The sequence below is a fragment of the Mobula hypostoma genome, chromosome 20 (genome assembly GCF_963921235.1).
Source record: "Mobula hypostoma chromosome 20, sMobHyp1.1, whole genome shotgun sequence".
Taxonomy (NCBI): Eukaryota; Metazoa; Chordata; class Chondrichthyes; order Myliobatiformes; family Myliobatidae; genus Mobula; species Mobula hypostoma.
Genome location: NC_086116.1, coordinates 58,625,805 through 58,644,323, shown reverse-complemented (window position 1 = coordinate 58,644,323; position 18,519 = coordinate 58,625,805). Strand labels below are relative to the sequence as shown.

The 18,519-nt window shown below is 40.3% G+C and overlaps 1 protein-coding gene across 1 annotated transcript; it reads left to right on the top strand.

The window, feature by feature from the left end:
• Positions 1–4,355: 4,355 nt before the first annotated feature.
• ucn3l (urocortin 3, like) lies at positions 4,356–4,730 on the top strand. Its single transcript, XM_063072220.1, has one exon. The coding sequence runs from the start codon at positions 4,356–4,358 to the stop codon at positions 4,728–4,730; it is 375 nt and encodes a 124-aa protein (XP_062928290.1).
• Positions 4,731–18,519: the final 13,789 nt, after the last annotated feature.

The following is an 18,519-nucleotide window of genomic DNA, read 5'->3' as shown; positions in this document are numbered from 1 at the left end:
CTTGGTTGGAGAAAACTTATTTATGTTCAGTGGTAATAGGGACTTAGTATGTCATTTTAAAAACTCAGAACTCATCCAGAAAATTTAATATTTTCATTAATTGTACTGTAAAAAGTTTTAAAAGAAGCAACACACACAAAATGCTGGAGGAACTCAGCAGGCCAGGCAATATCTAGGAAAAGAGTACAGTCAACGTTTCTGGCTGAAACCCTTCAGCAGGAACTGGAGAAAAAAAGTGAGGAGTAGATTTAAAAGATAGAGGGAGGTGGGAGAGAAACACAAGGTGACAGGTGAAACCCGGAAGGGGACGGATGAAGTAAAGAGCTAGGAAGTTGATTGGTGAAAGGGATGGACAGCCATGGAAGAAAGAAAAGGGGGAAGGAACAACAGAGGGAGGCGATGGGCGGGCAAGGAGATAAGGTGAGAGGGAAAAGGGGATGGGGAATGGTGAAGGAGGAGAGGTAGGGGCATTACCAGAAGTTAGAGAAATTGATGTTCATGCCATCAGGTTGGAGGCTTCCCAAACTGAATAGAAGGTGTTGTTCCTCCAACCTATATGTGGCCACATCATGACAGTGAAGGAAGCCATGGATCAACATATCGGAATGAGAATGGAAAATGGAATTAAAACAGGTGGCCACTGGGAGGTCCCACTCTTTCTGGTGGACAGAGCATAGGTGCTTGGCGAAGCGGTCTCCCAATTTACATCGGGTCTCACCAATATACAAGATGCCAAACCAGGAGCACCGAACAGAGTATATGACCCCAAAAGACTCATGGGTGAAGTGTCGCCTCACCTAGAAGAACTGTTTAGGGCTCTGGATGGTAGTGAAGGTGGAGGTGTAGGGGCAGGTTTGCACTTGTTCTGCTTGCAAGGATAAGTGCTAGGAGGGAGATCAGTGGGGAGGGATGAATAGACAAGAAAGTTGCGTAGGTAGCAGTCCCTCTGGAAAGTTGGGGGGGGAGTGAAAGATGTGCTTGGTAGTGGGATCCTTTTGGAGGTGGTGGAAGTTTCAGGGAATTATGTGCTGGATGCTGAGGCTGGTGGGTGGTAGGTGAGGATGAGAGGAACCCTATCCCTGATAGGGTGGCAGGAGGATGGAGTAAGAGCAAATGTGCGTGAAATTGAAAAGATGTGGTTGAGGGCGGTGTTGATGGTGGAGGAAGGGAAGCCCCTTTCTTTGAAAAATTAGGATATCTCATTCATTCTAGAATGAAAAGCCTCATCCTGAGAGCAGATGCAGCGGAGACGGAGGAATTGAGAGAAGGGGATGGCATTTTTTACAAATGACAGGAAGATTGTTTCTGTGAATACTGCAACACCACACCTGAAGAGAATATCATTCAGCAACATCTGGAATACCACATTAAGTTATACATGTGCAAACACCAGCAATTTATGCCAACTTCAATGGCCCTTTGTACTTGCTTTGCTATTCAATAGGATTATGGTTGAACTTTTACCTAGTACCACTTTTCTCCGCTAATCTTCTATTCCGTGATTGCTTCATTATCAAAATATTTACAACTCAATCCTGAATTCTTGGTAACTCGGCCACCACAGCCACTTTATGTATTCAGTTGCAAAGATTCACTACCCTCTGGGGAAGAAATTTGTTAACACCACAATCCTGAAGGGCCAATCCTATTAAGACAAAAAATTGCAAAGGAATAGGACTAGTACAAAGTAAATTCAGAAAACTTCTATTTATCTCTTCTATATTGAAGTTATTTTCATTGTCCTTACAATCTTTTTCTTACTCTTAACCAGGGTCAACTGTATTAATATATTTTCATATAGACACAGTACATAGAATATAGAAATCCACAGCACATTACAGGCCCTTCGGCCCACAATGTTGTGCCAACCATATAACCTACTCTAGAAACTGCTCAGAATTTCCCTACACATAGCCTTCTATTTTCCTAAGCTCCATGTACCTACCTAAGAGTCTCTTAAAAGACCCTATTGTATCTGCCTCTACCACCTTCGCTGGCAGTGCATTCCACACACCCACCACTCTCTGTGTGAAAAAATTACCTCTTACATTTCCTTTGTACCTTCTTCCAAGTACCTTAAATCTATCTTGTGTTAGCCATTTCAACCCAGTGAAAAAGCCTCTGGTTATCCACGTGATCAATGCCTCTCATCATCTTATACACCTCTATCAGGTCACCTCTCATCCTCCGTTGCTCCAAGGAGAAAAGGCCAGGTTCACTCAACCTATTCTCATAAGGCATGCTCTCCAATCCAAGCAACATCCTTGTAAATCTCCTCTGCACTCTCTATAGTATCCACATCCTTCCAGTAGTGAGGTGACCAGAACTGAACACAGTACTCTAAGTGGGGTCTAACCGAGGTCCTATATAGCTGTAACATTACCTCACGGCTCTTGAACTTAATCCCACAGCTGATGAAGGCCAACACACCATACACCTTCTTAACAAGACTGTCAACCTGCATAGCAGCTTTGAGTGTCCTATGGACATGGACCCCAAGATCTCGCTGATCCTCCACAGTGCCATGAGCCTTACCATTAATATTCTGTCTTCAAATTTGACCTCCCAAAATGAACCACTTCACACTTAGCTGATTGAACTCCATCTGCCACTTCTCAGCCCAGTTCTGCATCTTATCAATGCCGCACTGTAACCTCTGACAGCCCTCCAGACTTTCCACAACACCCCCAACCATTGTGTCATCAGCAAACATACTAACCCACCCTCTACTTCCTCATCCAGGTCATTTATAAAAGTCACAAAGAGGAGGGTCCCAGAACAGATTCCTGTGGAACACCACTGGTCTCCAGCCTCCATGCAGAATACAAACCATCGACCACCACCCTTTGCCTTCTGTGGGCAAACCAATTATGGATCCACAAAGCAAGGTCTCCTTGGATCCCATGCCTCATTACTTTCTGAATGAGCCTCGCATGAGGAACTTAACAAATGCCTTACTGAAATCCATATACACTACATCCACAGCTCTACCTTCATCAATGTGTTTTGTTATATCCTCAAAAAATTTAATCAGATTCATAAGGCATGACCTTCCCTTGACAAGGCAAGCTGATTATTCCTAATTGATTATGTCTCTCCAAATGCTCATAAATCCTGCCTCTCAAGATCTTCTCCAACAACTTGCCCACCACTGAAATAAGACTCACTGGTCTATAATTTCCTGGGTTATCTGTACTCCCTTTCATGAACAAGGGAACAACGTTTGCAACCTTCTAATCCTCTGGTACTTCTCCCGTCCCTATTGATTTTCCACCGTAACCACTGGTATCAAATGCTTTGTCAGAAAAGCCCAACCAGAGCTGTGCATCCTCTTTTGCAGCATGGTAATTTTGTCTGTGACATTAACCTTAGTGAAATATTTACCCTTAATATAGTAATTTGCCTCTTGTCATATCACCATGACTTTTTTAAGGATTTCCACATCCTAGCATATTTAATTCCTACCCATGCTTCAGTTGTTACTTGAACTTAGTGATGACTGCTGAAATGTATCATTCTTACGCTGACTTTGCTCGTGTAATACATTTTTATTTCTCATTTTACGTATACATGTACAGAACAGATTTCGGCAATTGTTTCCAGCCAGCTTAGATATTGTACAAGTTCTATTCTTACAGATTTTGACAATGCTCGTTTTATTCCTTCCATCTCAACCTCCTCTCCTATCCCACTCCTACAGCCTAACTAATCTGAAATTATGACCAAGAACACGTTACTATAGCCACAAGCCCAACAATGGGCCATCTCAAGTGTTATCCAAAACATACAATATTAAATATTCCAAAACTATTTTGAGCAGTATTATCATTGACATCTTCACAATGCTTGTCCTGTGGGCTGTACAGTACTCTCATGCCTAGTGGTGTGTAATCCCTCTCGTTATCCACTATTCAGTACTTTTACTCTTCAAAGGATTTCCAATGGTAAAGCAAGCTTCATGCTTTTAATAAAAGTTTCAAGTGGGCTACGCCTACCAAAAACAGGTAGCAGATAGCTTGCACTTTATCTATAGAGTAAGTGGGAAACTCGTATTTCTAATCAACTTAAGTTATTTACAACTTATTTTTCTAACCGTAAATTAAAATATTTACTGTTGTTCCTGAGTTGCAATTTATCTCAGATTTTTTTTTAACAAAGAAAATGCCAGAAATACTCAGCAGGTTAGGCAGCATTTGTGGAGAGAGAAACAAAAGTAATGTTTCCTGATAACTTCTCATTAGAACTGATCTAATTGACTTGATTTTGTTTTTGAACAGGATAAAATGATGTCTTTCACCAAACTTGTGTTGCTGCTAATTGTATGTTGCACTGCAAGAACAGGCTTTGGCTACGACATGTACAAATTAAACAAAAGCTATTTGTGCAACAACGAGCTGCTTTCTGAAGCAATGAAGGAAGAATCTTCTGAAGACTCCTCAATGAAGGACAGAGACATGATCTACCTACCAAATGACAGGTCTCCATTGGTTGAAGAAAAAGAGAAAAGGACATTGCCATTTTCTCGATATAAATATCTCACCCGAACACAATTAAAAAGGAAAATGTATCAGAATATGGCAAGGAGCAATCGTCGAACCAAATTCACCTTGTCTCTTGATGTACCGACGAACATTCTCAATATTCTTTTAAACATTGCGAAAGCTAAAAACATGAGGGCAAAGGCAGCAGCTAATGCTCGTTTGATGGCAAAAATTGGTCGGAGAAAGTAGATTTGTACTTATTTAAGTATTAAGATATTTCCTTGTCTGCATGAAACTGCAGCTGCATGCTTATGGCTAAAATCTGTTAGCACTAAAAATAATCTAATTGAAAGATGAGATGAAATTGTGTAAATCAACAGAAAGTGGGAAATCGTCAAGTCATTAAAGAGGTTGAGTGAGGGATGTTGACAATATTTGGACCCAATAAGTCCTTGGTTATGGACATTGTTAGTAATCCTTTGATAAATTGCATTAGAAACTTAGATGATTTCTAAGGAGATTATTGATTTTATAGGGACAAGTATTAATTTATAAAATTACAATATCTAAAAAGACATTTATTTGGCAGTAATGAGTGGTAAAATGGTGTAGTTCATGACGTTCTAGCATGGTACAACTTTGAGACATACAATGAATTCCTACGCAAAAGAGCAAAGGTCCACCCAGTCATTTGCTACACCCCTTGGAAGCACATGGTTCAAAGATGGGAAGTTTTTAAAATCGTAGTAATCAATCTCAATTAATCTACAACAGACTCAGCGGTAACACGAGGAAAAGATCAGTGGTGGAGGTCATTAGGAAGTAAGATTTCTGAATTAGCATTGTCTTCACAAGCATTTAATATTATACATTCCAGTCAGTCAGCTACATTTCATAAGGATCTGTCTAGGGAGAAAGTGTATGGAAGTAAATCTGCCAGCAGAATATTGGAGTTTCTTGCTAATTGACATCCTAAATTTATTGATTTATCCAGATTGTATGTGCTTGTGGCATGCATTTCATCTGCTATTTAGAAGCATGCAAAATGTAAAAAGGGTTAAATGCAACATTTATTGGTGGCAAATCCTGTGCAATATTCCTATCAAATATTTTAAAGGAAAGCAAAAATATTTAACTATAGTGAGACTGCCATTCCTACATGCATGTCAAACCATTATTCGCCCTTAAGAAGGAAAACGGTATAACGTTATCAAGAATATTTCAGACCTGATTTCTCTTCTCTATCTCAGCTCGATCTTAGTATATTTTACCTCTCCTTTCCATATGTCTCCCAGGAAAACCAGTGGCAAGATCTGTGAAAATAGATTGATGGTTTTTTGATGAGCATTCAGAATAATGAGTCACAATGGTTTCTATAAGTAAGAATACTTAGAACATAATGTCACCAGTGCAGTAGTGTATTTTTAAACTTTTATTTCTAGATTGAGAATTTGGTAATGGATTTTAGTATATTGCATACTGCTGCTGCTGTTGTTTAATATTAAGTATTGTTTCATGTGTTTGAAGATGAAGACAAGACAGTTAAGAGATCTGTACCTGCTGATTGTAGACTACATTTCTGAAATCTGTCTGATAGCCATTTCACCTGTTTCTTCTAAGCTGTGAATAAGCGAGTTTATTGTATGTATTCAGCAGACTTTGCCTATGTAAAATGTTGATCATCTGTTTACCTGCAGTAATAGAAAGTGATTTGCTTTTGACATTCCAGCTTCTTTATAGATGTCATAATAAAAGAATAGTTGTAGATTTAAAATCAAATAAATGTGGAATTAGGCATAGCAATAACTATGTTGCAAACAAAAATGGTCTAATTTCAAGTTCTTTTTTACACACGGAATGCATTGTTATTCCCTAGTACTGTATGTAATAAAATTCCAGACAATATATGGGATGTTGTATTCATAGCTTAAGAGAATTCATTGGCAAATATTGTAAGTAATACATAAAAAATACCCACTTGGATATTCTCCAACAGAACAAGGATGCAATCACTGCCTAAAAGTTGTTTGGAAATAGAGTAAAACGAAGGATAAAGTTGACGGGATTTAGTTTACTTCAACTTATTCAGTGATTTATAAAGTGTTACTAGTTTGTGAAAGCAAATTAGCAAGATCATATGATTTTAAAGGCAAGCCACGCCTCTTAAAATGACAGTGATTTTTAGCAATGGAAATTTTCCAGTTAATAAGGAAAATGCCTTTTTCTTTGGATAACTTTGAAGATACTTGTTGAATGCATAACCAAAAAGCAGGAAGGTGCTCCACACAACCAAAGAATGTCTCAATATAAAGCTGAGAGACCGGGAGCAAAAATATTAGAGAAAGAAAAGGAAGAAACTTAGTAACTAACCAGAATTACCAAAGTGGAATTTTTATTCAACTACACTTGCTCCCCTCATCCAATGACAGTAACACTACTGTAAATATCCCATACTGGGTTGCCCATGGAAAACAGAGGATCGTGGTCAATGGGACTTATTCAGGCTGGAGGTCTGTGTCTAGTCAGTAGGAATATCAAAGTAGTTAGGGATGAATATGTAGCTTGAGAAGTGATGCAGGAAGGAGGGTTTCAGAATCTGGGGGCATTGGGACAGGTTCTGGGGGAAACTCGACAGCCTACGAGTGGGCAGGACTGGGATCAATCTCCTCGGGGGATTGTATGCTGGTGCTGTTGAGGGTTTAAGTTAATGTGGCCGGGAGATGGGAATCCATGCAAAAAGACAGAGGGAAACAATGTTGAAACTAAGGGAAACCTCAGAAAAGAGTGAAGGATAGAAAAGTCAAATGTAAAGGCGACAAAGATTACCAGATTCTAAAATGATGATGTATCTAAAGGTACTTTATGTAAATGTCCATTGTATCTAAAACAAGGTCAGTGAATTTGTGGCACAAATCAGTACAAAGTGGTATGATTTAGTGACCATTACAGAAATATGGGTTCAGGGTGGTGAGGAATTTTTAAAAATCACTGGAGGGAATTTTCTATAGACCACCAAATAATAATGTTACAGTAACACAGGCAATAAACCAAGAAATAGCTGACGCATATAAGGATGCAGCAACATTTGTCATGTAGGATTTGAACTTGCACATAGATTGGGCTAATCAATTGGTAAAGGAAGTCTTATGCAGCATTTCATAGATGCATTTGTGATAACTTTCCTGAACAGCATGTTACTGAACCTACTAGGGAAAATATTACCTTAGATCTGACCCTGTGTAATAAATCAGGTAAAATAATGATCTTGTAGTTAAGGAAAGAGTAATGACAATATGATTGGAATTCTCATAATAATGGAGGGAGCAATAATTCATTTTAAATTTAATGTATTATGCTGAAACAAGGGAGACTCCAATGGGATGAGGGAGGAGTTGACTAGTGTAGACGAGGAATACAGGCTATGTGGTGGGACAGGTGAGGAAGAATGGAAAACCTTAAAAAAGATTTTTCATAGTGCTCAACAAAAGTATATTCCAGTTAAAAGGAAGGGTAGGGACAGCTAGCCTTGGATAACTAGAGGAAATAAAGGAAGGCATCAAACTAAAAGCTCATGTATATAATGCCTCTGTGACTCAGAAGGGAAGGGGGAAAGAGGCATACTGTGATATAGGAATTCATTAGTTAGGGGAATGGGCAGCAGGTACTGTGGGTGAGAACAAGATTCCCAGATGGTATGTTGCCTTCCGGGTGCCAGGGTCCAGAATATCTCAGATCGAGTCCGTGGTATTCTTAAATGGGAGGGTGAACAGCCAGAAGTCGTGGTCCATGTAAGTATCAATGTCATGGGTAGGATTAGTGACAAGGTTCTGCGTAGGGAGTTCAGGGAGTTAGGAGCTAAGATAAAGGGCATGACCTCCAAGGTTGTGATCCCATGCCACGTTCTAGTGAGGCCAGAACTCGGAAGATTATACAGTTTAAAAATATGGCTAAGGAGGGAGGGCATAAGATTTTTGGATCATTGGGTTCTTTTTCTGGAAAAGTGGACCTGAACAGAAGGGACGGTTTGCATCTGAACTGGAGGGGGACTAATATCCTAGCAGGAAGATTTGTTAATGCTGCACGGTGGGGTTTAAACTAGAGTTACAAGTGGATGGGAACCAGAGGGCCAGAATAGTTAGTGGAAAGGTTGAGGAGTCAAATGTTGGTGTCCTGAGCTGCATATGTTTCAATGCAAGAAGTAAGGTAGGGAAGATGGATGATAGAGCTGAAGATGAGGTAGCTGATCTACAAATAAAGGCAATGTGTAGTGAGAAGAGGCTGTTGATAGGGCAAAATTGCAGTCAACAGGTTGAGCTGCAATGTAAAAGGTGAACTGAAGATGTTGTGGTTGAATGTGTGCAGTATACGGAATAAGGTAGATGAATTTGCAGCACAATTGCAGATTGGCAAGTATGATGTTGTAAGCATTGCTGGATCATGGCTGAAAGTAGATTATAGCTGGGAGCTTAATGTCCGAGGGTACATATTGTATCAAAAGGTCAGGGGGTTAGTATAGCTCTGTTAGTAAAAAAAATGGAATCATTAGAAAAGGGTGGCATAGGGTCCAATGGTGTTAAATCATTGTGGATAGAGCTAAGGAACTGCAAAAGTAAAAAGACCCTGATAAGAGTTTAAAAGGATTTTAAAAGAGTTTAAAACCTGCTCGTGGATGTCAGAGAATTAGTCATAGTCATAGTCATACTTTATTGATCCCAGGGGGAAATTGGTGTTTTGTTACAGTTGCACCATAAACAATAAATAGTTAAATAGTTTAAAAAGTTTAAAAGTAAGAAATTACGGAGCAACTGTAACAGGCTGCATGCACAACCGGCACATGCGCACACATACCAGCGGGAATTAGACCAGTGGGAAGAGTTTAGGCAAGTAGTCACACCAGGGCTTCGGGAGACAGATAAGTGTGTAACAGTCAGGAGAGGGAAGGGCAGGAGTCAGATACTAGAGCGTACCCCTGTGGCTGTTCCCCTTAACAATAAGTACTCCTGTTTGAGTACTGTTGGGGGAGATGGCCTACCTGGAGGAAGCAGGTAGGAAGAGTCTGGCCTTGTGGCTCAGAATGGTAGGGAAAGGAAGAAGGCAACAGTAATAGGGTACTCTACAGTTAGGGAGTCAGACAGGTGATTAGTTTGCCTCCCAGGTGCCAGGGTCCGGGATGTTTCTGATCGCGTCCACGATATCCTGAAGTAGGAAGGTAAACAGCCAGAGGTCGTGGTACATATTGGTACCAACGACATAAGCAGGAAAAGGGAGGAGGTCCTGAAAACAGACTACAGGGAGTTAGGAAGGAAGTTGAGAAGCAGGACCTCAAAGGTAGTAATCTCGGGATCACTGCCTGTGCCATGTGACAGTGAGAGTAGGAATGCAATGAGGTGGAGGATAAATGTGTGGCTGAGGGATTGGAGCAGAGGGCAGGATTCAGATTTTTGGATCATTAGGACCTTTTTTGGGGCAGGCATGATCTGTACAAAAAGGACGGGTTGCACTTGAATCCGAGGGGGACCAATATCCTGGCAGGGAGGTTTGCTAAGGCTATTGGGGAAAGTTTAAACTAGAATTGCAGCGGGGGTGGGAACTGAACTGAAGGGACAGAGAAAGGGGCGGTTGGCTCACAAATAGAGAAAGCTTGGAGACAGTGTGAGAGAGTGGATAGGCAGGTGATAGAGAAGGGATACGCCCAGACTGATGGTTTGAGATGTGTCTATTTTAATGCAAGAAGCATCATGAGCAAAGTGGATGAGCTAAGAGCCTGGATCAGTACTTGGAGCTATGATGTTGTGGCCATTACAGAGACTTGGATGGCTCAGGGGCAGGAATGGTTACTTAGACTGCCAGGCTTTAGATGTTTCAGAAAGGACAGGGAGGGAAACAAAAGAGGTGGGGGCGTGGCACTGCTGATCAGAGATAGTATCATGGCTGCAGAAAAGGAGGAAGTCGTGGAGTCTCTGTGGGTGGAAGTTAGAAAGAGGAAGGGGTCAATAACTTTACTGGGTGTTTTTTATAGACTACCCAATAGTAACAGGGACATTGAGGAGCCAGGAAAGGTGTAATAATAACAGGGCTGTCGTGGTGAGAGATTTTAATTTCCCAAATATTGATTGGCATCTCCCTAGAACAAGGGGTTTAGATGGGGTGGAGTTTGTTAGATGTATTCAGGAAGGTTTCCTGACACAGTATGCAGATAAGCCTACAAGAGGAGAGGTTATACTTGATCTGGTATTGGGAAATGAACCTGGTCATGTGTCAGGTCTCTCAGTCAGAGAGCATTTTGGAGATAGTGATCACGTCTATCTCCTTTACCATAGCATTGGAGAGGGATAGGAACAGACAAGTTAGGAAAGCATTTAATTGGAGTAAGGGGAAATAGGAAGCTATCAGGCAGGAACTTGGAAGCATAAGTTGGGAACAGATGTTCTCAGGGAAATGTAAGGCAGAAATGTGGCAAATGTTTAGGGGATATTTGTGAGGTGTTCTGCATAGGTATGTCCCAATGAGACAGGGAAAAGATGGTAGGGTACAGGAACTATGGTGTACAAAGGCTGTTGAAAATCTAGTCAAGAAGAAAAGCTACGAAAGGTTCAAAAAACTAGCTAATGATAGAGATCTAGAAAATTATAAGGCTAGCAGGAAGGAGCTTAAGAATGAAATTAGGGGAGCCAGAAGGGGCCATGAGAAGGCCTTGGCGGACAGGATTAAGGAAAACCCCAAGGCATTCTACAAGTATGTGAAGAGCAAGAGGATAAGACATGAGAGAATAGGACCAATCAAGTGTGACAGTGGAAAAGTGTGTATGGATCCGGAGGAAATAGCAGAGGTACTTAATAAATACTTTGCTTCAGTGTTCACTATGGAAAAGGATCCTGGCGATTGTAGTGATGACTTGCAGCAGACTGAAAAGTTTGAGCATATAGACATTAAAAAAGAGGATGTGTTGGTGCTTTTGGAAAACATCAAGTTGGATAAGTCTCCAGGACCGGCCTCTGGCAATGATCTTTGCATCATCAATGGGGATGGGAGAGGTCCCAGAGGATTGGAGAGTTGCAGATGAATTTCCCTTATTCAAGAAAGGGAGTAGAGATAGCCCAGGAAACTATAGACCTGTGAGTCTTAGTTCAGTGGTTGGTAAGTTGATGGAAAAGATCCTGAGAGGCAGGAGTTATGAACATTTGGAGAGGCATAATATGATTAGGAGTAGTCAGCATGGTTTTGTTAAAGGCAGGTCATGGCTTACGAGCCTGATTGGATTTTTTGAGGATGTGACTAAACACATTGATGAAGGTAGAGCAGTAAGATGTAGCATATATGGATTTCAGCAAGGCATTTGATAAGGTACCCCATGCAAGGCTTATTGAGAAAGTAAGGAGACATGGAATCCAAGGGGACCTTGCTTTGTGGATCCAGAATTGGCTTGCCCACAGAAGGCAAAGAGTGGTTGTAGATGGGTCATATTCTGCATGGAGGTCGGTGACCAGTGATGTGCCTCAGGGATCTGTTCTGGGACCCCTTCTCTTCATGATTTTTATAAATGACCTGGATGAGGAAGTGGAGGGATGAGTTAGTAAATTTGTTTATGACACAAAGGTTGGGGTTGTTGTGGATAGTATTTTGCATGGGTCTTCACTGTGGAAGACACTAGCAGTATGGTGGATGTTCCAGGCATCAGGGGTCATTAGCTGCTGTTTTTAAAGCCATATTTAACCTTGATGACTTTTCACCATAATACAGATATTGCCTTTGTTGTCTCCAACCCTCCCTCTCTCTGTAACTTAAAACACAATTTTCTTACTTTTCCAACGATGACTCTCTTACCCCACAGATTTTACTTATAGATAGAATGTTTCTAACATTTATTATTTTTGTATCCAGTATCTTTTTTTTTGCTCCAATACATAAATAAAACCTTGAAGAGTTTTCCGGTGAAAAGAATATAATGAACAGTGGATAATGGTTTAAAGTAAGCTACTGGATGTGGATGATTTCCTGAGGCAAAAAAAAAAGCTGCTGGAACCACTCAGTGGATTGGGCAGCAATCCACTATCTGTAGAGGTAAGAGGGAACGTTTCAGGCTGCGACCCTGCATTGGAGTTGAGAGTGTAAAGGGAAAATTGCTGGAGTATGGCCTGGCTGATTACCTACTGTTTCACCCTCTCTAGTCGTTCTCTGCTGCCCCCTAGTGTACAACTGAATCACTGAGCTCTGCCTTGCTTTTTCCACACCAAGAGATACCCAATTTTGATACGACTGCCCAAGGTAAATCCATGGGAATCGATACCTTCCTTGAATTGAAGAAAAAATATTTAGCAGGACTTGAAATAGTCAAGAGAAAACATGCTGTAAAGTTTGCATAGAACACAGAACAGTACTGCACAGCAACAGCCCCTTCGGCCCACAATGTTGTGCCAAACCAGCCCAAAAGTAAATCAAAAAAACCCAAAAACTAATCCCTCCTACCTAGAATATGTCCATATCCCTCCATCTTCCTCACATTCATGTACCTATCTAAATATCTCTTAAAAGCCACTAATGTATTTGTCTCTGCCACCATGCCAGGCAGTGCATTCCAGGCATCCACTCTCTCTGAGTAAAAACTTAGCCCTCATATCCCCCCTCTCCCCTTCAGTGCATGCCCTCTGGTATCGAGATTTCAACCCTGGGAAGAAGATAATCCCTGTCTACACTATCTATGCTTCTCATGATCTTATAAAGCTATTCCAGATCGCCCCTCAGCACTCTAAGCCAGGCAACATCCTGGTAAACCTCTTCTGCATCTTCTCAAATCTTCAACATCCTGCCTATAGTGGGGAAACCAGACCTGTGTGTAATACTGCAGATGTGGCTTAACCTGGGTTCTGTAAGATTGCACCATAATCTCTTGACTTTTGAACTCAATGCTTTGACAAATAAAAACAAGCACTCCATAAGCCTTCTTATCCACCCTATCTACCTGTGGTAGCCACTTTCAAGGAGCTGTGTACTTGGACTCCAAGTTCTCTCTGTTCCCTTAACAGTGTACTGTCTCCTTGCAATTGCGCTACCAAGATGTAACACATTTATCTGTGTTGAACTCCACCTACCATTTCTCAATCCATATCTATATTATGCTGTATTCTTTGCCGGTCTTCAACACTATCCACAACTCCACCAATCATGGTATCATCCACAAACTCACTAAACCACCTACCTACATTTTCATTCAGCAGCAAATTTCAGTAGCGGAGACATGGAGTCTGAGAAAAACAGTACAATACATCCTCTGTTCATGTACAGCTCCGACTCCTAATGATATGAGATGGCCCTTTAAATTTCACTTCGCATAGGTCTCTTGAGTAGTGTTTTCCAACCTTTTTTAGCCTAACACCCCACCTAAAGCACCTTCATACTTGCCAACGTCCCTCTTAGGCACAATATACTTTCCAGAACCCCCCAATAGTGTAAGAATATGTCCATCATATGCTGACATGAGAAAAATGATTCTGCTTTATATCTTTAAGTATCTTTAAACCTGGCTTACACAGTACCTGTGTGCTGTAGAGCAGCTTTAATATCAATGTGATCCTTGAGCTTAATGGTTTTTAGCAAGAGTTCAAATATCTGAGTCAAGTTGTGACAGCAAAAGTCTTAAGTCCTCATGCGTAACAATGTTGAAGAGGTTTCTGGTTTTTTTTTTGCGAGCATGTGGTCCACTGCAGTGAAGTGCTTTCAACAAGGTAGGAAGCACTTCAGTCTTCAACAAGAAGACTGTTGTTGAAGCCTTTCAACAAGGTAGGAGGATGGAAATGCAATCAACAGCAGTTTGGCTCTTCTCCAAAGGCCAGGAAACTTTGTATGACAGAATAGCCACATACCATAAAAGCCAATATTTTTAAAAAGCATTATTACTTTTTCAGAATTCTGAATTTTGATAATTTCTTCTTGTAAGCTCTCTTTCTGTTGTTCCACCTTGTAAAGAAATGGGTCAATTACCCAGTCCAGAATTTCAAGATTGTTCAAATCCTTGAATTGATTCTGAAAACCCTTCTTCAATGACTGCAGGTGTAAGCAGTACTCTTGTAAATCACTATCTGTGAAAGAGAGTGCCATACTTTTCATGTGGGAAAACCGAGAACATTCTTCGCCCAATGTTTTGCTTTTATATTTCCAATTTTCCAATAAAAGTGAACACTGCACTTTTTGCCTGGATTAAATTGAAACTTTCACCCTGCAGTTTCATATTTAAAATTTTCATTTTGTCATACAGATTGGCTAGATATGCCATATGTCCAAGTAGAAGTGGATCTTGTCGACCTTGAGCAAAAGCTCAACTACAGAGTCGAAAAGATCAAAGAAATGTTTTAAGCAGCAGTCTTTTGACAGCCAATGCACTTCAGCATGAAGAAGCAAGCATTCAAACTCTTCATCATCATCTTGGCATAACTAATGAAATATTCTGCTATTTAACAGATCAGCCTTAATTTTGTTGATAATAGATATTCCAAGGGTCATGCTTGAAAAATGCTGCTAGCTGAGGTCTTTGGCTGCAAAATGTTGACAATGAATTACACAATGGATTGCAAACAGACTTGGAATTTCTTTTTCCATAAATGCTACTAAACCAGCGTGGCAACCTGTCATACATGGTTCTCCATCTGTTGCACAAGGAAGCATGTTCCAAATAGGAATACAGTACTTTTACCCTCAATATACATCTTGAGCTTGTTGTAGATTGAATCCGCATTGGTATTTGTTTTTAACATTTTACAAAAGAGAATTTCTTTATAAACTCTTCCATTTTTGATAAACAGTACATATTCCATAAGCAACACCTTGTTTTCCTGCACAGTTGACTCATCCAGTTGTATCCCAAATTCTGATCTTTGTAGCTGTGTGCATAGTTGATACTCAATGTCTTCACCGATTTTGTCAATATGATGAGCTACAGAATTATTGCTCAGGGGAATTGGTATCCATTTTGAGAACAGTGGTGAGTGTTTCTGATACACCAGGCATTATTAGTCTTTCACCAATTGTAGGAGATTTTCTATACTTTCTATCATTTTGGAAAAGTTATAAGAAGCAATGAGACCACCAGTACAGTACTACAAATAAGACACAGGGGGCATTGCTGATCTGATGGGAACACAATAAAACCATACTCCAGCTGTGTAACGTTGTATTGACGCATCTTCTATAGTTTCTGTTTCTTAGTAGGATTAGGATTTACCACTTTCAGACTCATAGAGATTGTGTTGTATGTATTTATCCTTCATTATCAGGGATGAATTAAAATTTAAAATTAACACAAACTGGGCATGCCTATCGGATGTTGACGACTGCAGCAAGTTGACATAGTGGGTCAGTTCTCGTGCCTCAAGTTAGGGTGCTGGTTACTGTCCCCCCCCCCCACCCCACCCCACAAGAATCTTGAATGCCCCATGACAACTTCTATTTGCCCTAACTTCCCCTTAGGGACCATGGGGAGCGGTACTGCCCGCATTGGGAATCACTGCTCTAGAGTAACCATTTGCAATCCATTAATGATTTGGTGATCATTCAATAGAGATTAGCCAAAATACTCTCTTTATAAGTTGGAAGAGCAAAACAACAGGCCAGTAAGCATACTGTTCACAATCTGCGGTTATTTGGATCGAAAGTGATATTGTAATCAATTATCTCACATTGTGGCTGTCGAACAGTTGAATTTGGCAAAAATAACAATTCATCTGTCAGCTACGTTTGCTTGAATAATTGCAAAGTATATTATTAGCTCAAATTTATCCAGTAATATTCTGGAATTGGACAACAGGAAGGTGGTAAGGATATTCATATACAAAACCCCTCCCATCCCATGTGAAATAAAATCACACAAACGGCAATAAGAACATCAAGCCCCCTTCCAACACAGAAAGACTGAGAGTCCAGTCCAATCTATAAATCACACAGCTTCAGTAACTTCCTCCTACAGCATCAAGAGAGAGAGAGAGAGACCACTTGAACACAGTGGCAGAGCAACAAAGCGATAGGACTAAGTTGAAAGTTTTGTATTCAACTTGAGTCAACCTGATACATTTTCTTCATTCCATTGAACCAAAAGGTTTACATAACAGCATCATATAATCTTCTGGTTTAAGTTGGTGTTGGCGAGGCCCAGCGGGTATCTATCAGGACCTACTCCGCACTGCATGCCAATAAATAAATAAACAGATAGAGAGATGGATAAATAACTAATGGAGAAGTGAGCGGTGGCAGTGGTGGAGGCACAGGGAAGGCGGAGGTGGGTTCAAGCATCGTCAAGGCAGAGTCATGGCGTCCCTGTGAGTGAGGGAAATCCCAATGTCTGATTGACTTAAGTGCGGGCCAAATTGGAAAGATGGGTACAGGCCAAATTGTGGCAGCAGGTTTCAGGCCCCATAGCTGCCCGAGATGATAAATAATCTGCTGCTTGGACAATTTCAGTGCCAAGCCAAATTGAAAAGGTCAGGGTGTTGGGACCAGAGGCAAGGGAAGGGCTGGTTCTACCTGGTTCTACTTGTTTCTGGTCTCTGCTCCACAACATTTACTCAGTTCCACACTGAACTGAGGCAGTGGTCTGCTCCAGCTGCAGTGATGCCTGGCTTCATGCATTTCATAAAACTTCAGATCTGAAGCTATTTGCTACCTTACAGATTTGTTTTACTTCTCTCTCTGCTCATTGGGTGTTAGACAGCCTTTCTTTAATGGGTTCTTTTGAGGTCTCTTTGTGTTGTGAATGCCTGTAGGCAGGAGAATCACAAGGTTGCATAATGTGTACATACTTTGATAATAAATATACTTTGAACTTTGAATTTTAATCTTTCTTTTCTTCTGTACATGAAGATGCCCATTTGGAACTAAGGTAGCACAGCACAATACAGTAAATAGTGTATTATTGACCGTGAATGGCCTAGTGAGCTACATTCTGTGTACCTTTCACTATTCCATCATTTATTCCTCTTCGTTACTTTCTATTAATAATATTTATCCTATCCCAATTGCCAAATGAGGCACCAGGTTTGCACTGCAGTGCGTTAGTGGGAGTGATCACAGATTTAGAAGAAGCTGTCAAATTTCTGACGCAGGACCTGTGTCTGACCTCAGCACATAACATAACCTTCTTATTGTAGTTTTATTATACCTCATCATGTAGGGACTCTGGATTCGGCAGTGCACCCTTTTGCTTTGTGGGAACGTAGTTTTATTTATTTCTTTAGAGATACAACACATTTGCCCCAACTACATTTTTTTTTGGTTCTCTTAAATGATACTGTGTCTAAATTTGGAAAAAATCAGAAGTAATCTTTATGATACTTCAGTTAAATTTGAACAAACCTGGAGATCTTTAATTCAATATTTTCATTTAATGTAACTATTTTTTTCTCTCTGATCACATATACACTCCCTTCGTGGATTGTATCTGCTATTAGTGGAGGTCGGGTTTGAGGACATGATTGTTTAAGCTGTTTAAGTCTACTATGTACCTAGTTAGCCCATTGCTTTGCTTTGTAGGTTAGTTGCACGATAGGTTTTTTTTTGGGTTTTTTTTCTCCTTTATCGATATATTTGGAAAATTAGTATACAACATTCTTACCTTGTTATTTTATAACTAACCTACGTTGTTTGCATTGGTTTTTTTGTATTAATATTACTTGTATATTTATATCGTAACAATGTATTGGTTGCTATATGTTTTACCTTTTATGTACTAATTCAATAAAAAGATTTAAAAAGAAAAGAGATACAACACATTAACAGTCTCTTCCAGCCCAATGGGCCCATACTGCCCTCAAACATCGATATGACCAATTAACCTACTAACCTATACGCCTTTGAAATGTGCCTCAAACCCCATAAATCTCCTTTTCCATGCTTCCATTTCTTTTGAAGATTAATTTACCTTCAACTAGTTATTTCCAATCCACCATTTTGAAATCACTTCTCAAACTATTGAAGGTACCTTACCCCAAAACAGAACACTCATTCTATTTCAAAGATAAAGATTAACTTTATTTGTCAAATGTACATCGAAACA

What these genes read in the sequence shown, in the direction of transcription:
- ucn3l (XM_063072220.1), top strand. Translation starts at nt 4,356, where the DNA reads ATGTACAAATTAAACAAAAGCTATTTGTGCAACAACGAGCTGCTTTCT.